Here is a 24,421-nt window from a genome sequence, read left to right on the forward strand (position 1 = left end):
TTTGTATTTTTTCTCCTTTTTCCAGAGATAAAACCAAAATTTGTTATTGGGATTTAATATACCCCTTGGGGTATCTAAAAATAATATTTTTATTACAAGAATCTGTATTTAAACGTTCCAAGATATATTATTGGAATCATTCTTCTATCGCTAATTCAATTTCTTTAGATACCCCAAGGAATCTATTAAATCCCAATATTAAATCTTAGTTTTATCTCCTAAAAAAACACAAAAAAATGGCAAATATGGTCAAAAATCGTAATTTTAATGATATTATATAAAAAGATGGTATAAATACCCCAAAATTGTGGACCAAATGGGCCAAAAATATATCCTTTCGGTTGATAGTAACCCCTTAAAACAGTTTTAAGCAAAAAGACCATTCGATTCTAATTTTTGTGTTTCGTAAAATATGGTCAAATATGAAATACAGGAAAAATTCGAATACATTTATGAAGTTATTTTATGGACTTTTTTTAAATAAAGCTAAATTAATTTAAGTAAATGCGAATTTTTTAAATTTTAAAAAGCGTGATATCAAAGCTAAGGGCGGTCTAGACAATTTAACAAATTAATTTATTAATTTTGCATACATAAGGAGTGAGATCGAAAAATTCTTAACATACATATATGTTTATAAAAAAGAAACCACTAAACTTACAGCTTTATTTTTTTCATTTGATTGGAATTATTATTACAATTTACAAAAAAAAAAAAATATTTTTATAGTTTTTATCACAAGTGATGAAATTTTGAACCCTTTTCGGAAACCCTTCCATTAACGTTTTTATAGTGCTTTCTCTCACTTTGCTCGAACATGTAGTCCATCTCCGTTTAAAATCTACCACACTTTTGGACACCTTTTTTGTACTCTTCAATTCTCTTTTAACAAGAGCCCAATATCTCTCCACTGGCCTTAGCTCCGGGCAGTTTGGAGGATTTGCCTCTCTTGGTACAAATACCACATTATTGTTCATGTACCACTCAAGGGCTTGTTTACCATAGTGACAGGATGCCAAGTCAGGCCAAAAGTAAGTGGACACATTATGAAGTCTTATGAATGGAAGCAGCCTTTTTTGTAAACATTCCTTGATGTTAATTTCGGTATTTATAGAGCCCGTTGTAACAAATGATTGGCTTCTTTTGCCGCAACTGCATATTGCTTGCCATACCAAGAACTTTCTGGGAAATTTTGTCTGCTTTTGGGTCCTAAACTTTTCTTCAACATTCCCTCGAGCATCAGCAACATAAAACTTTTGACCTGGAAGTTGCGAAAAATCTGCCAGAACATACGTTTCGTCATCCATTATGCAGCAAGAATATTTTTTTTATAAAACTTGACTTTAATTTCCGTGCTCTGTTTTTGGCCTCTAAATTTTTAGCAGCGTTCCTGTCAGGAACTTTTTGAGCCTTGTATGTTTTTAAACCTGCATTAGCTTTAACTTTTCGTACCAAATAGTCCGAGCACTGAGCTAACCGGGCTGCTTTCCTACCGGATGTGTTGGGAGCTCTTTTGAAAATGCGTTCTATTTTTTTGGCTTTAGAAACATCATGTGGACCATTCCTTCTACCTGAACCAGGTTTTCTATCAACTGACAAGTTCTCCCGGTACTGTTTAATAACATTGGAAACAGTTTGACGGCAGACCTTTGTATGTTTGGCCAACTTTTTGTAAGACCAAGTTGGGTTTAGTTGAAAATATTTAATAATTTCAGTGCGCACTTTTTTCTGGTCACTCATTTTAAGCAGATTAACAAAAAAATTAATATAATTGACATTACACATAAAAACTGACATGTTTTTCAAAGGTAACTTGATCAAAAAAAAAAAATGAAATAATACTTTGGTTGAAAAATGTAATGAAAAACGTGTGTTAAGAATCTTTCGATCTCACTCCTTAATATATTATTAAATTTGGTTTCTTTTCACATTATACTTAAATTCGAATACTAATGAGAGACACTGTATATGTAAAAAACAAAAAACAATGATTTAGCATGTGAGCATCTATTTATTATTCTATGTCTTTTATAAATATTTTTTAAACCAAACAGTAAAATAAAAAATAAATCTAAACAAAAACATTACCTAAAGATTGATTTTTACAGTTACATTCTATAAAAATGTCGTTTATATACGTATAGTATGTACATTAAGGTGTCCCGTGGAAAACTTTTTTGAAAGAATACCTCTGATTTGTTGAGTTTAGTTCTCTACCTACGATTAAAAATCTTGATCTCAGTACAACATTTAAAACATTTTAAATAGAGCAAACCAAATGTCAAACTATTTTGTAAATATAAATAAAATACAGGATTCCGATATCTGCTTGTGAACAGATAATTATAGTTTCACATTGTAAAAAGACATTTTGAAAAGAATAAAAACATTTTTAACATTTATTTAAGTATAATTAAATTGAAAAACTTTTTTAAATGTTTACTTTAAAAGATTATTTTTCTTCAGTTTTATCTTCCTTAAAATTCGGCATTCTAATGAAAATGATAGATTAACATTCAATACATAATAAATAATCGTCTAAAAAGCAAACGTAAAGTTATACGAGCTTATTAAATTAAAATTACAAAAAATACGCAGATACAAGACGGTTGTGAATTGGTTCAAAAATTCCCTACAATAATTAAATTAAAATTACTTTCCCGTAATCAACTCAAAATTACTGAATTTTTTAAACCCATTTAAAAAATCTAGAAATTAGACTAAGGTCAGGAATTTCAATGTTGGTAGGAAACTGAAAATCATTCGAAAAAATAATATTTCTTTCGAGGCAGTTCCTCGAGACACTCTAATTTACATACATATGCATATAGTAGTATACATATAGGCGAAACTGATTGTCAAAGACCTAAGTCCTCTGTGATATTTTTATTTTTTGTCTTAAAATATATTATAAACACGTATTTTTGTTATTTTTCTGCTATTGGAAAAATAATAAAAATATGTTTAACACTTTTTTCGTTTCCATACGAAAATTTAAAAACTCTTCTTTTTTTAGTTTTAGTTAAAATGATATGTCAACGAATAAAAAATATATTTTCGTTTGAAAAATATAACACTTAAAGTTCCACAAAAATAAGAATAAATATTGTATTTAAGTGATAAAAAAGTATAAAGTGCTAATTAATATTCTCGAAAAATTTAAGTTTTGTAAGTGCATTTAAGTCCCACAAGTGTGTTTTATTCCTTAAGAACTCATCTGTGTGAAGAAAATAATAATTTAGTTTGACAACGCCTTCGCTATATTCATACTTCTATATGTACATATGAATGCTTATAGATACCTACATTAATTTTTATGTAGATAAACTTCTAGTATCTTTACAGCTATTTCTTCTCACCAAATAACATGATATGTGGCAGGGCCGCACGGCTACGAATTTTTGTGGTTCTGAAAATAAAATGTTAATATTATGTTTTACTTATCAGTTTTAATTTTATAATAATAATAATAACTATATCTAATAATATAATATTTTTATACCCTTCACCTTCGTGAGAAGGGTATATATAAGTTTGTCATTCCGTTTGTAATTTCTACAATATAATTTTCCGACCCCATAAGTATATATATTCCGAGTCCTTATAGATAGCAGAGTCGATTAAGCTATGTCCGTCTGTCTGTGTGTTTGTTGAAATCAGTTTTTAGAGAACCCCAGATATCGGCGAGATCCGAATCTTCAATAATTCTATTAGACATGCTTTCGAGAAGATCGATATTTAAAATCAGCAAAATCGGTCGGTAAATAACGGAGATATGAGCAAAAATCAGAGACAACCTCTGAAAATTTCATTAAAAAATGTCATATTTTTTCATGCGTTGTTAAAAAAGCAACAACAACACTGTATATTAGAAAAAGATGAACACGTGTGTGTGTAGATGTATTTGGTTTTATTCAGCTGTGTATTTTTTTGTATGTTTGGATGCTGTTGGCGTCATTGCGTTGTTAAATTTGTTTTTGTTTTTCTGTGTTTTTCGTTATGTATGTTTAGATATCTGTTGGTTTAGATGCCATGTTTATTTTGTTTTTTATTTCATTTAGAGTTGTTGTTGTTCTTTTTGTTTAGCTTTTGGTGTAATAATAATGTAGTCGGGAAAAAATTTAAAATTTATAAAAGATGTGTAAAATACACTATGGTAGGGTATATAAGATTCGGCACAGCCGAATATAGCACTCTTACTTGTTTAATATTGCTTTTCTCATTAAAAGCTCTTTTCACCAAGTATAGTAAATATACATAAATATTATTTTTGTTTATTTATTCAGCATATTTTGTTTTTTAAATGTAATTTAAAAGTTGCAAAAAAACATTACAGACGTACCCGAATTTTCTCAATATCAAGATTTGATTAATGTCGTTCTGAAAGTGCCAAATGATAGTTATCATTTAAACATATTTTTAACCGGCAAAATCCTTCTTCACAAATGTAAAAGGATAGGAAATATCCTCCATTTAAGGTCCGCTTCAGAAATGTACTTTAACGCTAAATAGTGGTTTGAAAAAATTTAAATTAATACATAATATTATGCATCTTTCTTTAAAAATGTATATCCGCCAGAAAAACAAGCACAGCAATGAAAATCGACTAAAACTCATTTTATATTAACCAAAATCTTTTTACTGTTTTTTTAAGAATCGGTGCATAATTGACCCTTCTCCCTGTAGAGGGCTCCTTCAAAGTTTAACACTCATTACAGTCTTTAACTTCTATAGAATCCGAAAACTATATACCAAATATATGTGAATCGAAATATAATTTACCAAAAAAAAATAAACAAATTATTTAGGGACCAAAATCCTTTACCAAATGTTATGATGATCTTATAATGTCCTATAGTATCCTACAGATAAAATTGGCATAAATACATTTTAAAGAAACGAAAATATTTCTACTAATATTTATGTGGATCGGTCTTTTATGTTTTATGAATGTCCTAAATATGCTGAAGCCTTAAAGGTGACAGCTAGAAAACGTTTTAGAAACTATAAAAATCGTAGATCATATATTTTTTCAGCCTCCTTTTATTCTATATATTGTGACAATAAATGCAGGGGTAGATGACATTATGCAACAAATTTTTGGGTCTTCGAATCTTTCCCGAGCAAGATCAACGAAAAATGAAAGTAGACAATACAGACGTGCACAGTTACGACTGTTTGCACAAGTTTTGTAGTGTCTACTGATGTGAGTGCGTATTGATGAGTAGTTCTGGTACAAGTTGATATTGTTATTTTCTCAAATTTTTATATGATTATAAATGACACTGTAGATTTTCGTAATGTTCGGCCTTTATGTGACCTTAACCCCATACAAACCCCCCTTCAAAAAATATCTTAAACGTCTAAAATTGACTTGTTACCATTTGCATCGCAATGAAACTCAACAAAACTAGCTGTTATTTAAAAATATATCCTTTTCCCAAACTTAACGAGGATCGGCCCATATTTGATTTATATAAAGCCTCATTTAGAAAATTTTATTGTTTTTAAATAAATTGCTTAAATACTTTGGAATAAGGTAAATTTCAACATATACATTTCTTTATGAAAAATAAAAATTTTAAAAATATACTCATGGTGTAGGGTATTATATGGTCGGCCATGCCCGACTATACTTTCCTACTTGTTTTTTGTCATTTGAGGCTTGTGCTTACTTTAAATTCACAAGAGGCTGTTTCTCCCACTTTATTGGGGAGGGTATATTGGGTTTGGTTTGATGTTTGTAACGCACAATAATATTGGCTCTATACCCACATTAAAGTATACCAATCGGCTTAGAATCATTTTCTGTGTCGATTTAGCTACGTCCGTCCGTCTGTCCATCCATGTAAACTTTGTAATCAAACTACAGGTCGCAATTTTGATGATAATTCAAATGAAATTTGGCAGATGATTTTCTATTGTCCAAGGGACAATGCCTATTGAAAATGGTTAAGAACGATTCATTATTTTTCCTATCCCTCATACAACTGAGACCCTGAATAGGGCTTGTAAGCCTTGTAATCAGACTACAGATCGCAATTTTGAAGATAATTCAATGAAATTTGGCACATGATCTTCTATGGTACAGGAGACGAAGCCTATTTAAAATGGTTAACATCGGTCCACTAATCTAGTGAAGCCATTAGGCTTGTCTGCAGGATGTGGTTAGTAAATAACTGCATGTAGAGTACGTACATATCATTGCTTTTCTATAAAATATAATTTCATTTTTACTTTCCCTAATTTTGGATTAGTAATATTTAGTATATTCATTGATATTTCATTGAAAATGTTTGGTAATGTGACAAACAAGGAGTTTATTCCGTAATTGTTTTTATGCCGATCCACTCATGGTATAAATATATTAGAAGGTAGTTTCAATTTGCCTTAATGTCAGTCTGATTAACCATCTGACAAGAAAGGCGATTTGAAGTTTATGTATAAAATAAAGCTACCATATTCATGAATATTAATCCCACATTTCATTTTAAATATTCAAACTTAAAATAAATAACAGATATTTTAATTCAAATAAAAAAAATTTTAACACAACAAAAAAATATTTTTATAAAAATGAGCTGTCTTTTTCCGAAATGCAAAAGCAAGAAACACCATTCAAGCGTTTCAAATGTACATTTCTTTAAAATACCTATATACGCAAAGAATGGCTAAAGGTACGTATGTTAGATTTTTGGTTGAAGTTTATTCGTAATATTTCCATTTGAAAGGTGTGCAATATCGAAGAAGACGATTTGCCAGGTGAACCTTTAGTATGTTCCCTACATATTTCCAGACAAGATTTAAAAAATAATGAGAAGAATGTTCGCGTCAATAGAAATATATTTCTTTATAGATTGTAGAACTTCAAGATACAGAACAACTTATGGGGGATATAGACCAGCTAAATGACATAGAGACTGATGGATTAGAAAATTTTGGGGGTTATATAATTTCAAAAATGGGGTTGAAAAAATTCGGATTTGTCACAGGTGAAAAATTAGATGAAAATTATACTTATGTAAATGTACTTTCGGAGGGGGGACTATATAAACCAAATTCATTCTTTATGAACGAAATAGAAAAACTGAACTCAACATTCGTTACTTTTAATGGAAATCAGTTAAACACTAAATTAAATTATATGCACACTTTGCTAAATATTAATAACTCTAAATTAGATGTAAAGATTGTAAAAAGATTTTTCTTAGGCAGAACATTTTTCCGAATTCGGCATTTAAATCGTTATTTAAAACAAAATAAATTTATAAATGTAACCAAAAAAATGAAAAAAGTTATAACATAATTAACAACATTTTTTTTACTTAATTGATTATAATTATTGAGATAAAGTTAAGTAAATAAAACATAATAAAAATCATTATTAATTCCACTAAAGCTTAATTACATTTTGATTTAAAAAGAACGCATTGCAAATAAGATTCAAATTCAACAGCCACTTATATACTTATATCGTTGTACATCATTTATGAATTACACATATGTGTTTAAAAATTTCTCAATGTATTTTACACTTTTTCTTAATATGGCAACGCTCTTTTGAATATTTACACAAACTTCAAACATCTCCTTTCTTGTCAACAAATTCATATTGAAACAACCTTCTATATTTTTAAATCATGGATCCACTCGATATGCCCTTCAAACATTTAGAAGACAAAACTGTTGCGCATCACCCCTGACGCCACGACAGAAACACTTCTGTTTAGTGTAAAAGCGAAAAAAATAAATAATGCAGATATTTTGCTAATTTCAGTGATGTTTTGTACTTTGTCCAGTCATGTTCAGTTTTAATTATTCATTGTAAAACTTAAATCAGTTATTGAAATTAATATATTGTGAATCTTAAGTAATAAAAAACAATATGACAGTGATTTATTAAAAGTCAACTGTTAATAAACAATATTGTTAATTGGTGAAGTTTATTAAATAAATACCAAAAAGTAATTAGCTTCAAGGATTATATAAATAAAATTAAAAAGTAAGTTGATCATAGACCCACAAAAGTATATATATTCTGGGTCCTCACTCAATTCTAAGACGATCTAGCAATGTCTGTCGGTCCGTCTGTCTGTTGAAAGCACGATAGAGTCCGAATGGAAAGAGTTAGAGGGTTGGAATTTCACATAAATATTTCTTATAGGTAAGGTTTATTTGGCATTGAAAATGGGCAATATCGGTCTACGTTTTCGAATAGCCCTCATACAAGTGGCCCCTCGAAAATCAGTTTTAACAGTCATAAATTGTTTGAAAATACGTATATAGCGATGAAATTCGACATAAGTAAGTTTCTTATGACCCAAAATCACAATGCAAAATTTTATGAGGATCGGTTCATAATTGAACCTACCCCCCAAAAAGGTCCCCTTCCGAAAATGACTTAAACGCTAATTACTGGCTTAACAATACTAGTATATAGATGAAATTCGACATAAGTATGTTTTATACGAGTCAAAATCTATCGGTCCATGATTGACCCTACCGCCCATATAATGTCCCCTTCAGAAAATGACTGCAACGCTCATTAATGGCTTAAAAATGCGAGTGTATTTATGAAATTCGACATAAGTAAGTTTCATTCAATCTTATATACCCTTCACCATAGTGTATTTTAAACATAATTGATCTTACAGTCTAGTTAATAAAAACATTAAAAAAATTTGAGTCGATTTAAGCCGAATGTTTCGGCGGCAACTAAATATAGTTCGGCGGCGGCTAAGCTCCCACTCGAAGCCGGTCGACTTCGACCTCTGATTCATTGCTGGTAAACATTGACGAGACGTAGATTTTTTTTGTTTATCGTAAAAAAAATTGTTTTAAAAAGCACTTGGAAAAAATTTGTGTTAGTTTTAAATTTCAAACTTACATTATTCGCATAAAAATTATTGTACAATAACTCACAATCTACTCTCATATAATTGAAAACGTTTTAAATACTTTTTTCTATTCATCAAAAAATATATTTGCAAAACAAAAGCGAAAATTATTTTATTTTAACAAAAAATGCAAATCATATTTTTTTGCTGTGTATACTTTGTATGTTTGAATTCCAAACATACAAAAAAATACACAGCTGAATAAAACCAAATACATCTACACACACACGTGTACATCTTTTTCTATGTACAGTGTTTTTGTTGCTTTTTTAACAATTTTTTGATGAAATTTTCAGAGGTTGTCTCGGATTTTTGCTCATATCTCCGTTATTTACCGACCGATTTTGCTGATTTTAAATAGCGATCTTCTCGAAAGCATGTCTAATAGAATTATTGAAGATTCAGACATCGCCGATATCTGGGGTCCTCTGAAAACTGATTTCAACAGACAGACAGACGGACAGACAGACAGACAGACAGACAGACGGACATGGCTTAATCGACTCCGCTATCTATAAGGATCAAGAATATATATACTTTATAGGGTCGGAAAATTATATTATAGAAATTACAAACGGAATGACAAACTTATATATACCCTTCTCACGAAAGTGAAGGGTATAAAAAGAGCTTTGGATTTAATTATTCTAATTATAGGTACTTTTTTAGTTATTAACACTAGATATTTCTATGACCTTTTATATAATACTAATATTCTTAAGTTTTTGAAAGTGTATAACTCCTTAATTAAAAAAGAACAAACAACAAATAGTATTGCAGTATCATTGTCAAAAGCTGTACTTCATTTAGGGTCGTAAAGGTGTTTCTATCGTTAGTCACTGTAAATAAGTTAAAAAATAATTCATGGCTTAGTGATTTTAGATCTTTATAGACGGTTTAATTCTAATTTGTTTTAAAAATGTTCATAAAAGTAATGTTTTTATTGCTTTTAAACAATAAATACATTTTTATTATTTTATTTTTTTAAGAAAATATTTCTAACCGAATTAAAATATAAAGATAAGTTATATATGTCTTATTGTATCACGCGGTTCAATTAAAAATGTCGATTATTTGCAGAAAATGTAAAAATGGATCTGACCGTTTAAAATTTGGTGGGAAATGTATTAATCATAAGAGAACTCTATTTTTATTGCTTCCTAAAGTATAACAGGTAATTTCAATAAATACAAAAGTATGTATATTCAATATTAATTATAACATTATTTTTGTTTTCTTCTTCTATTTGTATAGTCACCCAGATAAAATCTATAAAAATAAATCTAAATAAAATGAAATTTTGTAGTTTTTATTGAAATAATTAAAATTAAAATAGTAGAATAAATAATTGATTTAACAACTAATCTAAAAAATAAATGGAACATATGTATAAAGAATTAAGAATTATTATCTTATATAAGATAATTTTCAGAAAATCTGTATTAATCGTCCAACTGTTGACTGGTATGCTTCCAAAAATTGTAAAACGTTGGACTCTAAAATATTTGTGTACTTCATAAATTTTTAACATTACCTTTCATGAACATTTTTTAAATAACTTGGAATTAAACCGTCTATAAAGATCTAAAATTGCAAAGTTATGGATTATTTTTAAAATTATTTACAGTGACTAACAAATACTAAATATTGCTTTTGACAATAATACTTCAATACTTTTTTGTTTGTTCTTTTCTAATTAAGGAGTTATACACTTTAAAAAACTTAAGAATATTAGTATCATATAATAGGTCATAGAAACATCTAGTGTTAATAACTAATAAATTACCTATAATTAGAATAATTAAATCCAAAGCTTTTCTTATTATTAAAGCTATTGATTTTAATATTAAATATCTTATACGGGCAATTTCGTGTCAAGTGACCCAAGTGAAAAAATAATAATGATTCCAGCTAGCGTTTTAATACTTTAAATAACATTTTAATGTATTTTTTAGTTTAAAAATATTGAAAGTTAAGATTTAACTGAAATAAATCTTAATAGGTTAAAAATGTAATGTTCATCAAATGAAAGCCGAAACGAACTTGAAAAAGTCTTTAAATGCGTATAACTCCTAAACCAATTAAGAGAGAGACGAGAGATTTTATGTAAAAACATTTTTAATTAAAAATAATAGACTTCATTTAAAAATAATGGATTTTTCCTAAAATAGTATTTTAATGTAAAATATGACAACTTACTTTTAAATTTTATTTATATAACCCTTGAAGATAATTACTTTTTGGTTTTTATTTAATAAACTTCACCAATTAACAAAAACTTTTTAAATGTTTATTAACAGTTGACTTTTAACTAAACACTGTCATATTGTTTTTAGTACTTAATATTCACATTGCATTAATAACACTATTTTTCTATGAATATTAAATTCAATAACTAATTTAAGTTTTTCAATGAATAATTAAAACTGAACGTGACTGGTAGTGTCCGACCGAACGTTCGGGTACGGGTTCGGAGTTCGGTAAAAAGTGAGGTTCGGCCAATGTTCGGTGTTCGGCGAAATTTTGACCGAACACCGTACGCCGAACTTTTTATAAAATGTTTATTTATCATATTTTTACATCAACAACAAGTTTTAAAAATGCTGAAAATTTGTTTACAAAAGTTATCATACATCCTGGCTGTACAATAAATTTCCGATTCCATAGGTACAAAACGCCTTTTCAGCTGAAACAAGTAGGAAAGTATAGTCGGGCATGGCGACCCTATAATACCCTACACCATGAGTATATTTTTAAAATTTACTTTTTATAAAATTTTTATTTTTTATAAAGAAACTTTTATGTTGAATATTACCATAATACCAAAATATTTAAGCAATTTATTGATAAAAAAAACTAAAATTTCTAAATGAAGCTTTATATAGGTCAAATATGGGCCGATCCTCGGTAAATTTGGGAAAAGTTTTGTTGATTTTCATTGCGATACAAATGGTTACAAGTCAATTTTAGACGTTTAAGACATTTTTTGAAGGAGGGTTTGTATGGGGGCTAGGGCCAAAAAAGGCCGATCCTTACCAAAATCTGCAGTGTCATTTATACTTATATAAAACTTATTTGTGCCAATTTTTAGAGAGATAGCAGAATATTTGACGTAATTATGGCATAAAAAGTTCAAATCGGGAGGTACGGTTGTATGGGACCAGATGAAATAATGGACCGATTTCAACCATTTTCAATAGGCTTCGTCCCTGTGCCAAAAAACATGCTTGGTCCAAATATCATCAAATTATCTTGAAAAATGCGGCCTGTACCAAAAAATGATTCTGAATCGATCGGTATACTTTCAGGTGGGTATTGGACCATTATTTTTGTATGTTACAAACATCAGCACAAACGTATAATACCCTCCACACTATAGTCGTGTATAAAAATGGAAAGTTATTTTTTCGGCTGATTTGACAAACAATAAACCAGAAAGTGATTAAAAAGCTAAGAAAAGTGAAACATTTAATTTGAATTATCTAGTTTCGACTATAAATCTTTGATCTCATTTGTAAAATTAAAATTTTCTAGGTCCTTATTCTTAAACGATCTAGACATGTCGGTCTAGATTGTTTATTGTATTGGTTTACATTTCGACATGGCCTCCATAAAAGTTTCGTTTTAGAAAATGACTAACGTTCATAACAGGCTTAAAAATAATATGAACCAAAATTACATAATATCTTTATAATATATATTATTATTTTTATTTTTTAGAAACTGTAATTTTACTGATTCGATAAAATTTATTTTGATTTCGATACTCATTTAAAACAAAATTTTGATCACCTTGGATCGTAATATGATAATGTATAACAATATTATGATAAATACAAAAATATCATGATACAATATTTTGACGGTATTTAATCATAATAATACTATGTTTATACTACAATTATAATCATATAAATTTATTACTTTTTAATAATTTTTCATTTAAGAAAAATATTCGGTGTTACCGAACATTGAAAACCGAACAAAGTTCGGGTTTGGGCGAACTTTCAAATTTACCGAAGTTCGGGTTCGGTTTTCGGTACCGAACGAAATTTTGAGTTCGGTGGGACTCTAATGACTGGACGAAATACAAAACATCACTGAAATTAGCAAAATTTCTGCATAATTTATTTTTTTTGCATTTACTGTTAAAAAAATGAAGTATTTATATTTTTTTGTACTCTTCTTAATATCATCCGGAAGTAACCTAAAAATATACTTTCAGGCGGCGAAAACTAGAAATCAATGTATTTTGTTTTTGTAAAATGAACACTCTTCAAACTGTCTTCCAGAAGTGACATAAACATACAAACCAAGAAGATACAAATTCGGAAACAATGTATTTTGTTATTGTAAAATGTGTGTTCTCGCCTTAATATCATTCAGAAGTCACTAAGACGCACTATCATCCGGAAGTAACTTAAAAGTATATTTCTAGAAGACGAAAATTCGAAATCAATGTATTTTGTTTTTGTAAAATGCTCATTCTCGTATGACAATTGTCAAGAATTGTTTCTGACGTGGCATCAGGGGTGATGCGCAACAGGTATGTCTTCTAAATGTTTGAAGGTGTTGTTCGTGTTAGAGTTTGTGTATGTGTTGTTTTGCGTATTATAGCTTTTTATGCGCTTGAAACGTTGTTTCTGGTACCATATATTAGTGTTGTATCTATATGCCGATTATAGTGTAGTTTGTGCTTCATTAATATTTTTAAAATTTTGAGTTTGCTGAAGTGATTTACAGTAAAAGGAATTTTTTCATACCGTGATGCCATGTCTTATATAGGACTCAGCTAGGGAAAAATAGGCTTGTTTCAGCACATGAAAAGTTTAGCAATTTCTCAAATGGTGAAGACTGTATGCAACTGATCATAGTTTTTTCCAAGGTGTTGTGTGTGTGTTAGCCACTTAAAGTTTTCATCGATATATAACCAAGATATTTGTATGTTCCTAGCAGTTCGACAAAGAGTCAATGCATACGAAAAATACAGTAATTTCCACTAATAGTTAACCACCTGGATGATCGTAATTCCTATGTTTTGGGTCATTCGTCACGAATGTACCCATTGTAATCGAGAATGAAGACAGTCGTCACTTTAGTGTCCTCTTTGTAAGCGGGAGCGGAGCGTCTCTTTACTATCCTCAAGTAACCTAAAGATTATACTTTTAAAAGTAGTTCCTTTCTTGTACTTCCGAAAGTAGTTATTTTACCCATCTTTTGAAGAAATGTTTATTACTTTCTACTAATATGCCACCATCTAGTTGACTCAAATTTATATACTTCGGGCCAATCGTCACATTATTGTCCCATAGTATTCTAGAGAGTAGACACTTGAAATTTTTAAATTTTAGTTCCATTAATATCTTACCACCTGTCTGACTCCAATTCGTATTTTTTTGGTCTTTCGTCACAAATAAACTCTTTGTAATCGAGAATGAAGACAGTCGTCAATTTAGTGTCCCATTTGTAAGCGAGAGCGGAGGCAATCGTCTCTTTACTGTCTCTTTGTAGGGTGTAGAGTGACGATTGACTTCCTCGTAGGACAAGCCCATGTTAAAATGGTCGGTCACCTGGGTAGTCAGGTGGCTAGGGGCCACCACAAGTGGTAGGTTAAGTGGTCAGTTCGGGACTGTGACTTCGAACTGCTGGGTTTTGACTATTTCTATAGTAGTAGTGCATGTGACAGTGGCATTAGGGTGGCCGTTGGAAGTGTCGTGTAGGCATTGGTAATCATGAAAAGTTATTTAATGTCTGTCCCCAAGGGTTTAATATTTATTTTATTGTTAATTAATAGGCATTTTAAACTAAGCATTTTCAGGAAAATATTCTAATATGTAATATCAAATTCGGTACATACATTAATTTCATACATACAAAACATTAAATTCTCCAAAATTTCCAAATTCGTTAAGATTTTATCATTTTAGACTGTATGGTTTTAAAATAAGGATAATGATATCAAAAATGTTCTTGTCTTTATACCTCTACTAAAGTTAGTTTATAAAATTAAAACACATAGTCATAAATATATCAGAGTTGGACCATGAAGGGATCCATAGAAAATCTAATTTTAGTAAACTTCTGTACAAATTTTAAATTTTTTAATTTTATTTTTTGATAAATCAAGATACCAACAACTATTAAAATATAAATTAAATTAAAGCCCACAACTTTAAATGCTTTAAGGGATTTTAGTCTTCTAGTGATATACTTTCATTTCCCGTTGGTCTCATTCGGAAAAGATTCTGTTGCACAGTGTAATTTGATAGTGGGTGTGTTGGCTGAATTTTTATTTTACATCTGAGCTTTATTATTGTAATTTTATTATAAAATGTGGTTACTAATTTTGACTTAATTACCAATTTAATGCATATGGCTTCCTTGTTTTCGTAAAGATTTTCGAAAATAGAAATTTTTCTTTGGAAAAATTATAAACCTGTTAAAGTAATCTCTAAATCGCAAGGATTCGCTAAAAGAGTATTTTTTGTTTTATTTAATGTCAACTACAACATTTTACAATTTCGAAGTTAAAAATTCAAAAGAATTTGAAAATTTTAAAGTAATTTTATAACATAATCTTTTAGAATATCGTTGATAGGGACGTTGATTTTAATTTTAGCATAAACATGTATTTTGATACAGTGCATCATAATCAAATCAAATAGTCGATTTTGACTTTTTCGTAACTAAGGGCTTTTTGGATTTCATATGACGAGATGCTGTGCTAATAAGTCGAAATTCTAAGATAAGTGATTTAATAAGAATAAAAAAGTATTTAATGCAGTTTTATTTAAGAATAGTAATCACAATATCTTTATAAGTATTTATCTAATTGATTAAATTAAAACAAAATAATTCAAAGTGTTGAAAATTGTATTATCTACAAAAGTTGTAATAACATCTAAAGGTACGACGATTAATACTTAGATTGTCTAGATCAAGGGTGCCCAAGCCCTATGCACTTCTTATACTTTTGTTTTTGTAAATGCGCGTATCTTTATGCTGTGTGTTTTCTATAAACTTGTATGCGCTAAGCTCTAGTAATACGTTGTTGTTCTTCTTTACTGTATTCAAGCAAGCGCAAAACAACAACACTTTCGTATTCTTTGCTGGTAAACATTGACGAGACGTAGATTTTGTATTTGTTTTTCGTAGAAAAATTTGTTTTGAAAAGCACTTGGAAAAAATTGGTGTTAGTTTTAAATTTCAAACTTACATTATTCGCATAAAAATTATTGTACGATCACTCACAACCCACTCTCATATAATTGAAAACGTTTCAGTTACTTGTTTTTATTATTTAAAAAATAAATTTGCAAAACAAAAGGGAAAATTATTTTATTTTAACAAAAACATGCAAACGTATATTAAATGTTTTTCCTGTTTCCTTGTATGAATGGTTTTTGCAAAAAAAATAAAGTATGTTTTTTTTCAAATTGGTATTGGTATTTACACTTCCATAAGAAACTTTTGGACACTCCTGGTCTAGATTATGCTATAGTTTTTATTTAGCCATCATAAATTCTAAATTTTGGTAAATTTGTCCGCTAATTTGCATAGATAACGTTTTCATAGTGTTATATTTTATTTATTTAATTCAGCTAATGTTATACATATACAGCTGAGCAAATATAAGTTACATGTATACAAATAAAAACATTACAATAAAAGTATATTATTAAAACAATTACAAATATATAAATTTGAATTGAGATAATAAATCAGGCTCCTTCTTATTACACCAGCGGGATTAGAAAAATCAATTGGCTGATATAAATTGTTGACTTCCAAGCATATCCTTCGGAGTGGATCAAAATTGATGAAATTCGACCTGTGAAATTCAAAATATATTAGAACATAAGACCTGAGTACTCTAATTGGAACATTAATACTGATATTAGAGAGAAGGAATTCGGAGTCAAATTTTTCATTTATTAAATTCAGTAAAAATGTAATATTTGAGACCATTCTTCTACTCTTTAAGGTTAGAAGCTTTATAAGTGCTAGACGACTACGATAAGGAGGTAGATTTGTACCCTGATTCCATCGTAGATTCCGAAGACAAAAAATAAGGAATTGTTTTTGCACGGATTCAAGTTTTCCTATGTACATGTTGTATTGTGGATCCCATATAACAGATTGTAAATGAGCGTAAATATAGAAAAATAGGAGAAATTGGATAGCACTAAAGTGACTACCTTGGGGTCACCAGAAACTACATTTATGTATTTGGATTTATAATTATTGAAAATTACACATTGTTTTCTATTTAGAAGGTAGGAGCAGTTGCCAGAGAATCCTATATTATCAAGTTTCTTTATTAGAAATTTATGATTAACTTTATCAAAAACTTTACTAAAGTCTGTATATCACATCAGTTTGTTGACTTTTAACGAATCCAGAACTTATATGAGATATTAGTTCCATAAGGTTTGTCGATGTTGAACGTCCACGATAAAATCCTCGTTGAAAATGGTGATATTTTAGATAAAATTTGTTGTAAAAGTACCTCAGTTATAATTTTGTCAAACTTTTTAGGGATAGCACTTAGTTTTGCTATAGCACTATAGTTAGATATATCATTACGGTTTCCGCATTTGTGAAGAGGTATTATAAAGGATTCCTTCCAAATATCTGGAAAATAATTGAACTTAAGTGAATTATTAAAGAGCATGGTAAGTGGCTTTACTAGTGTTTCGGAACACATCTTCAAAATGCAGCTGGGAATTCCATTAGGTCCAGGATTAAATGAGCACTTAATATTTTTAAGGACTTTCAGGATATATATGTTGTCTATAGAAAATATATTTATGACTGAATGATATTCCGTATTCTTAAGACTTTTAGTTGAGAACGTTGATGCAAAAAATTCCGAGAAACTGTTAGCTATTTCAACATCATCGAAACTAACGGTTCCATGAACCTTCATAGCTGTTGGATATGAGGATATTTTACGTTTGAAATTAATGAAACTATAAAATGACTTTGGATTGATTTTAATGTTTATTTTCACTTTATTGATGTGGTTATAATAACATCTTTTATTTTCACTAGCGACTTCTGGCAATGTAATATTTGTATTGATCAATTGGACTATTTGTTGAAGTCGCCTAGTATGACAATATTGTCAGTTTGTCTCATGCTATTTGCGGTGGATTTTATTAAAGATGCATGATTTTCATACAGTTGGAAGCCAGAGTTTGGTGGTATATACGAGCATGTAACATATATAGAACTTTTATCAGTTTTTATGATAATATGACATGTCTTTATTTAATGCGTACTTATTAATTTTAATAAATTAAAATAAGTAACGCGAAGTTTTTCAAAATAAAACAAAAAATGTATGCTTAAAAAGTGTAGTATGTAGAACGCGAAGTAGGTATAAAAGGCACGTAATGCTTTGAGGCGAAGACGCGTAGTGTGGACCTCCGGCTTAAGTTTTGCTGATTTTCGTTGACATAATAGAAATTCCTTATTCGAGAGGGTACGGTTGTATGTGGGCTAGGCATGTGGGCCGATTTCGACCATTTTCGTCCATGGGCCAAAAGAAGAGTATGTGCCAAATTTCAGAAAATTATTTTAAAAATTGCGACCTTTAGCGGTATACATATTTTGGGTTGTTACGAACATCAGCTGAATGCATAATACCTTCCCACTATAGTGCAGGATATAAAAATACAACTAAATAACTCTCTATAACCGGAAAATAATTTTTGTTTACGATATTAATTTCGTATCTAGGTACCTTATATAACTAATAGCTATTTTCAAAATATTACTAATTTGAAAACTGCAATTATTTTTTTAAATTTATTATACCGATTTTTTAATGCGTATTTATTTGTTTTACGATCGGTCCATATTTGGTCACAGCTCTCATACTAGGTCCAGAAAATCACTTAGATTCACAATATTTATTAGCACATAATACATATATACATATACATTATAAACATAGTCCATTTCTGAAAAATATTTAAACGTAAATTGAAAATCAAAGTTTTCGTGATAAAACTTTACACAAATGCGTATTTCTGAAAATTGCTGATTACTACATAGTTCACTATTAAATGATAATACATATTTCGATAAAATTCGAAATGAGTATGTTCTGTATATAGATAGATCATTCTGATAAAATGTTTTCAAATTGGTCTAATATTGATTATACTTCTGATTTACAGTTATTTAAATCGTTTCAAAAATCACTCAAACATATTTACTTCACTATAAATACTGATGTCGGAAAAATACACAAATCGTTCTCCTAATTTTTGGCATCTGCATGATCTTTTCATAATTAGTCATGGCATCCGTACGAGGTCCACAACCGAAACTCAATATAAACTTTTCTGGGCCTAATCAAAATTAGTTCCACACATGAATAAATGTTAGGACCTTCATTACGGAAACAAAACTTTTATCGAGTTATCTAAAAATTTGATAGTTAAATGGATTTTAATAAGAAGAAGCTTGAAGGTGGAGGGTATTTAAGATTCGGCACTCTAACTTGTTCGTTCTACAAAAGGTACTTTTTGAATTTTTCTATAATATTGAACCTAGAAAAATTAAATTTGTGACCTTGACTAGGTAAGAACCTATAAAAAGGGATTTTTTGGTACAAAAGGTACTTTTTTAATTTTCTATAATATTGAACCTGAAACATGAAATTTAGCATATAGGTCCTTGACTATGTAAGAACATATAAAAAGGGGACGTTTTGGTACTTTTTCGTTCTACAAAAGGTACTTTTTGAATTTTCTATAATATTGAACTGAGAAACATTATGTAGAGCCTGGATTAAGTGGGAGCCCATAAAAGGGAAGTTTTTGGTACTTTTTCGTTCTTCAAAAGGTACTTTTTGAAATTTCTATAATATTGAACCTAGAAATATGAAGTTAAGCATGTATATTTAGATCGTATAAAATAGGATATAATTGGTATTTTTTTTTTGTTTTTTGTAATAAAATTCGTAATGACTGTTTTTTAACACATCATAGTGAAGGGTATATAAGATTCTGCACAGCCGAATATACAACTCTTACTTGTTTTATAATAAGATGAATTCTTTTCAATTATCTCTTCTAATATTTATGGTATAACGTCAGTATTTAAACACTGCTACATTTCTTCTTTCCACAACATCTGTTTGAGTTTGGTCATCAGTTTGCTGCTGAAGAAAACTGGGCCGTTAAACCACAGTGTTGTAGGTAAATCTTAAGCGCAATAGCCTCGTGATTTTTTTATTCTCTTTTCTTTACTTCTTTTTTTCATAAATTTTCTAACAAGCATTAAAAGAATTTGTTAAAGATCACTCTAGTTTTGACAGTCAAACAAGTGTGACCCTTTTTTTCAAAATAAAAAACAAAATTTGTGAACTCAAATAAAACCAATTAATAGAACAGTGAACAAAGCCAAAATAAGAAATAAAAATACATAAAAACAAACATTGCATTTAACAAAAAAAATAATTAAAAATTAAAAAAAAATCAAAAAAAAAAAAAGATCGGAGATGCGGTTAGCATCAAAAATTTTTTATTTTATTTATTAAATACTTGTATCATCGAGTTAAAGATGAACAAAATAATTTTCTGTGCTGAATTTTGCAGTTTACTTATCATCGTGGTAGTAATTTTATTTATACCAGGTGATAACTTGTTTAAAAATACGTATATAGCGATGAAATTCGACGGGTTTGATCGTGGGTATATAAGATTCGGCGTAGCCGTATATAACACTTTTACTTGTTGTATTCTGGCTTTGGGAAGTGTCTAATATTTTTCTCACTAAAATGACTGTTCCACCACAGGCTCTGCCATTTGGATGTTTTGTATTTAAATGTAGAATCCGTTAATTCTGAAATAATTCTTTAGGGTAAAATGTGTTTCAGAGACGAGTAGTACGTAAATTTCCTGAAGTATCAAGAATTGTACTACTTCATTTTTGTGTAGCATTCCAAAAACCTGTATGGGCATGCTTTAATATTTTTGCATTAATTGTTGAATCATATTTTGCATATTTGCATTGAAATTCAATAGAGCTTTAAGAATTTGTTTCGGGTGCGTGTACACCCCCTCTTAATGCATGAGCATATGAAAATAATGTGGTATTATTTTCATTATTTGTTTCCAAATTTTCATTTGTGAGACTTCTATATTGGATACCAGAAGTTTGTTTTGTGTTATTTTAGGTAACGGAATCCTCATTTGTCGTATGGGCATACGATTTATTCTGCTTACTTTTATTTGTGATACTTCTATATTGAGCACTAGAAGTATTAGGAAGTTAGAAGCTTTATATTGAGCATATAAAGTCTTCTGGCCTTATTTGATTGCATGTGCATATATACTGGACATCCGCGATAGTTAGCAGTGTGATTTTGACCACATTTTCTTTTATCGTTATCTGGGGGTGGAGACAATCTTGGCTTTTATGGATGTGTCCGCATCTCACACAAACAGATGATAATTTGCAGAAAGTTTTGGTATGACCGAACTCTTGGCAATTTAGGCATTTAGTAGGTTATCTGCGCTTAGTGGGTTCCTCTACAGTTATTTTGCTATTAAGAAGATATCTTAACCTATATATGGGATGAGTATCACACTTTTTCTATAATTGTGAAGAGTTAAAAGTAATTTCAACTTTAAACATTGGTTAAGGAATTTTGTCTTTGTTAAATATATTGTGAATGGACTTTACTTCATAACATTCAGACTCTAGCGTCTTTTTAATGCCATCCTTTATAACTGTCACCTTTGATAACGACTGCCAAACCTTTGCACATTTGAGTTGATATGTGTATTAATTTCTTTGCTCAAAGTCAAAACTATCAACTATTACTCCTAAAGTCTTTTCTGAATAAGTCTGTATTTTTGTTACCTGAATGTTTCCTTTGCGTAGAGAGAGAATTTTTTGTTTGCCTACAAGTTGGGGCAACTTATTTACCAATAGATTTTTGTTCAGATGTTTGGTTCACGCAAATAGAGATGGTCTTTTAAAGTCATGGATGGTACTTTTTCACTTTCTTGGTTGTCCAGGAGTGCAAAACGATTTTGACTTAACGAATTTGTTTTCGCCTGTTTTAGATTTGGTTCCAATTTTGAAGTCCTGGACTGGACTTACCTTTTGTATAAGTGACATAACGGTCGATTCCCGTTCGAATCTTTTCCGTTTTATGCGAGCTCAATGTATTTGAATTGTTTTTTGGTATGGGACCAAAAACATTGGGCTTGAGTGACCTTCCTTATCAGTGTTAATATTGTTATTGATACTATTTGTGATATTTTTCACATTATAATTACTATTTTCATCATCCATTGCATCAGTTGTTTGTTTTTATATTTTTTCTTTTGCATTGTCTTTCGCACAATTTTCTTGTTTTGGCGCACTTGAGAGAGGAGATCTCTTGTTTGTTGTTGTTTTAGAATCTGTTGTTGGGTTATTTATTTTTTATTTTACGCTATTATTTACCCCAGCAGTCCGCAGATTATTACAAATTAAAACGCATCTGATTGTATAGTAATATGTTAATAGGAAAATTTTGTGAAGAGCATACAACTAGCATCTGATTTAGATCAGATGCTAGTTGTATGTATTCTATTGTAAAATTAAATGCACATTTATTTTTATATCATTTTTTTTATTCCTTTTTTTATTTATTTTACCCATCTGAACTTCGCTTACAATGTCGGTAGGATTGGACTAATCTGAAAAAAGGTGTTAGTAGCAGAAAACTAACATTCAACTCATTTCTTATTAAATGTGATGTGGCTTATGTGGTTAGCGCGTTGAACACGAAACATAAAATATGAGTGTCCTTTGGTTCGATTTCCACCCGCTGCTGGGAAAATTTTTGTTTTTTCGTTTCATGTGTACTCATTCGACCTTCGCTTACAATGTCGGTAGAGTTGGACCCATCGGTCTAGGCCACCGCTGTGTAAATGTAAGTTGAAATTGAATACATACTTTGGATTAATCGCATCTACATTGTATTTGGTCTCAGATGGTAGATGTAAGTGGAAAAAATTCCGCTGGGACACAATTGTTTTGTTTTGGCGCTCTTGAGAAAGGACATCTCTCGTTTGTTGTTGTTCTACACTTAAATAGTGTTATTGTACGGAAAGCTTATAACAAAGTATGCATTTTTTCTATTATTACTCCTTTCACTTGTTGGGGAGTTAGAGAAACTTATGTACAATAACATAAACACTTCACTTTATTAAAGGTTTTGTTATTATTTTTGTTTTTTTAAGTTTTTATACCCTTCACCTTCGTGAGAAGGGTATATATAAGTTTGTCATTACGTTTGCAATTTCTATAGATAGCGGAGTCGATTTAGCTGTCCGTCTGTCTGTGTGTATGTTGAAATCAGTTTTCAGAAGACCCCAGATATCTGCGAGATCCGAATTTTCAATAATTTTATTGGAAATACGATCGAATAGAACGCTATTTAAAATCAGTCCATCGGTCCATAAATAACGAAGATATGAGTAAAAATCCGAGACCACCTCTGAAAATTTCATGACAAATTTACATTTTTTGTGTATGTTTGTACAAAATAATAAACAAACAAAAACAAAACACAGTATCAAACGGTAAATTTTTTGTTATTGTGGTTTCTTTTTTATAAACACAAATCAAAGAATGTATATGACGTTACGTTAAGTTGTTATTGGCTAGAAACATGAAATTAAGTACGGGACTTTTTGGTACCTTTTCGTTCTACATAAGGTACTTTTTTGAATTTTCTATAGTATTGAACCTAGAAACATGAAATTTAGAATGTAGGACCTTGACTAGGCAGAAACCTACAAAAAGGGACTTTTGGTACTTTTTTCGTTCTACAAAAGGTACTTTTTAAATTTTCTATAATATTGAACCTAAAAACATGAAATTAGCACGTAGGGCCTTGACTGGGTAAGAACCTATAAAGGGAGACTTTTTTGGTACTTTTTCATTCTACAAAAGGTACTTTTTGAATTTTATATAATATTGAACTTATAAACATAACATTTAGAATGTAGGACCTTGACTAGGTAAGAACCTATAAAAAGGGACTTTTTGGGACTTTTTCGTTCTATAAAAGGTACTTTTTGAATTTTCTATAATATTGAACCTAGAAACTTGAAATTAGCATGTAGGGCCTTGACTGGGTAAGAACCTATAAAGTGGGACTTCTTTGGTACTTTTCGTTCTACAAAATGTACTTTTTGAATTTTCTATAATATTGAACCTAGAAACATGACATTTAGCATGAAGGACCTTGACTAGGTAAGAACCTATAAAAAAGGACTTTTTGGTACTTTTTCGTTCTACAAAAGGTACTTTTTGAATTTTCTATAATATTGAACCTAGAAACATTATGTAGAGCCTGGATTAAGTGGGAACCCATAAAAGGGAAGTTTTTGGTACTTTTTCGTTCTTCAAAAGGTACTTTTTAAAATTTCTATAATATTGAACCTAGAAATATGAAGTTAAGCATGTAGAGCCCGGATTAATTTAGATCGTATAAAATGGGTTAC

General features: G+C 29.7%; 1 protein-coding gene across 5 annotated transcripts in view; it reads right to left on the reverse strand.

The window, feature by feature from the left end:
- Positions 1-3,083: 3,083 nt before the first annotated feature.
- Positions 3,084-24,421, reverse strand: part of LOC111683915 (kinesin-like protein KIF21B) — a 368,894-nt gene continuing 347,556 nt past the window's right edge. For 3 of the 5 annotated variants that reach the window (XM_046956601.1, XM_046956600.1, XM_046956604.1), the window contains one exon: positions 16,542-16,728. In XM_046956601.1, the coding sequence (XP_046812557.1) occupies positions 16,557-16,728 (172 nt within the window). In that variant the 3' untranslated portion in view covers positions 16,542-16,556. Of the gene's footprint in view, positions 3,410-16,541; positions 16,729-24,421 lie in introns of those variants that run through there. The other 2 variants (XM_046956603.1, XM_046956602.1) reach the window with 2 other exon arrangements.

Source organism: Lucilia cuprina, chromosome 2, assembly GCF_022045245.1.
Source record: "Lucilia cuprina isolate Lc7/37 chromosome 2, ASM2204524v1, whole genome shotgun sequence".
In the NCBI taxonomy this organism is placed as follows: Eukaryota; Metazoa; Arthropoda; class Insecta; order Diptera; family Calliphoridae; genus Lucilia; species Lucilia cuprina.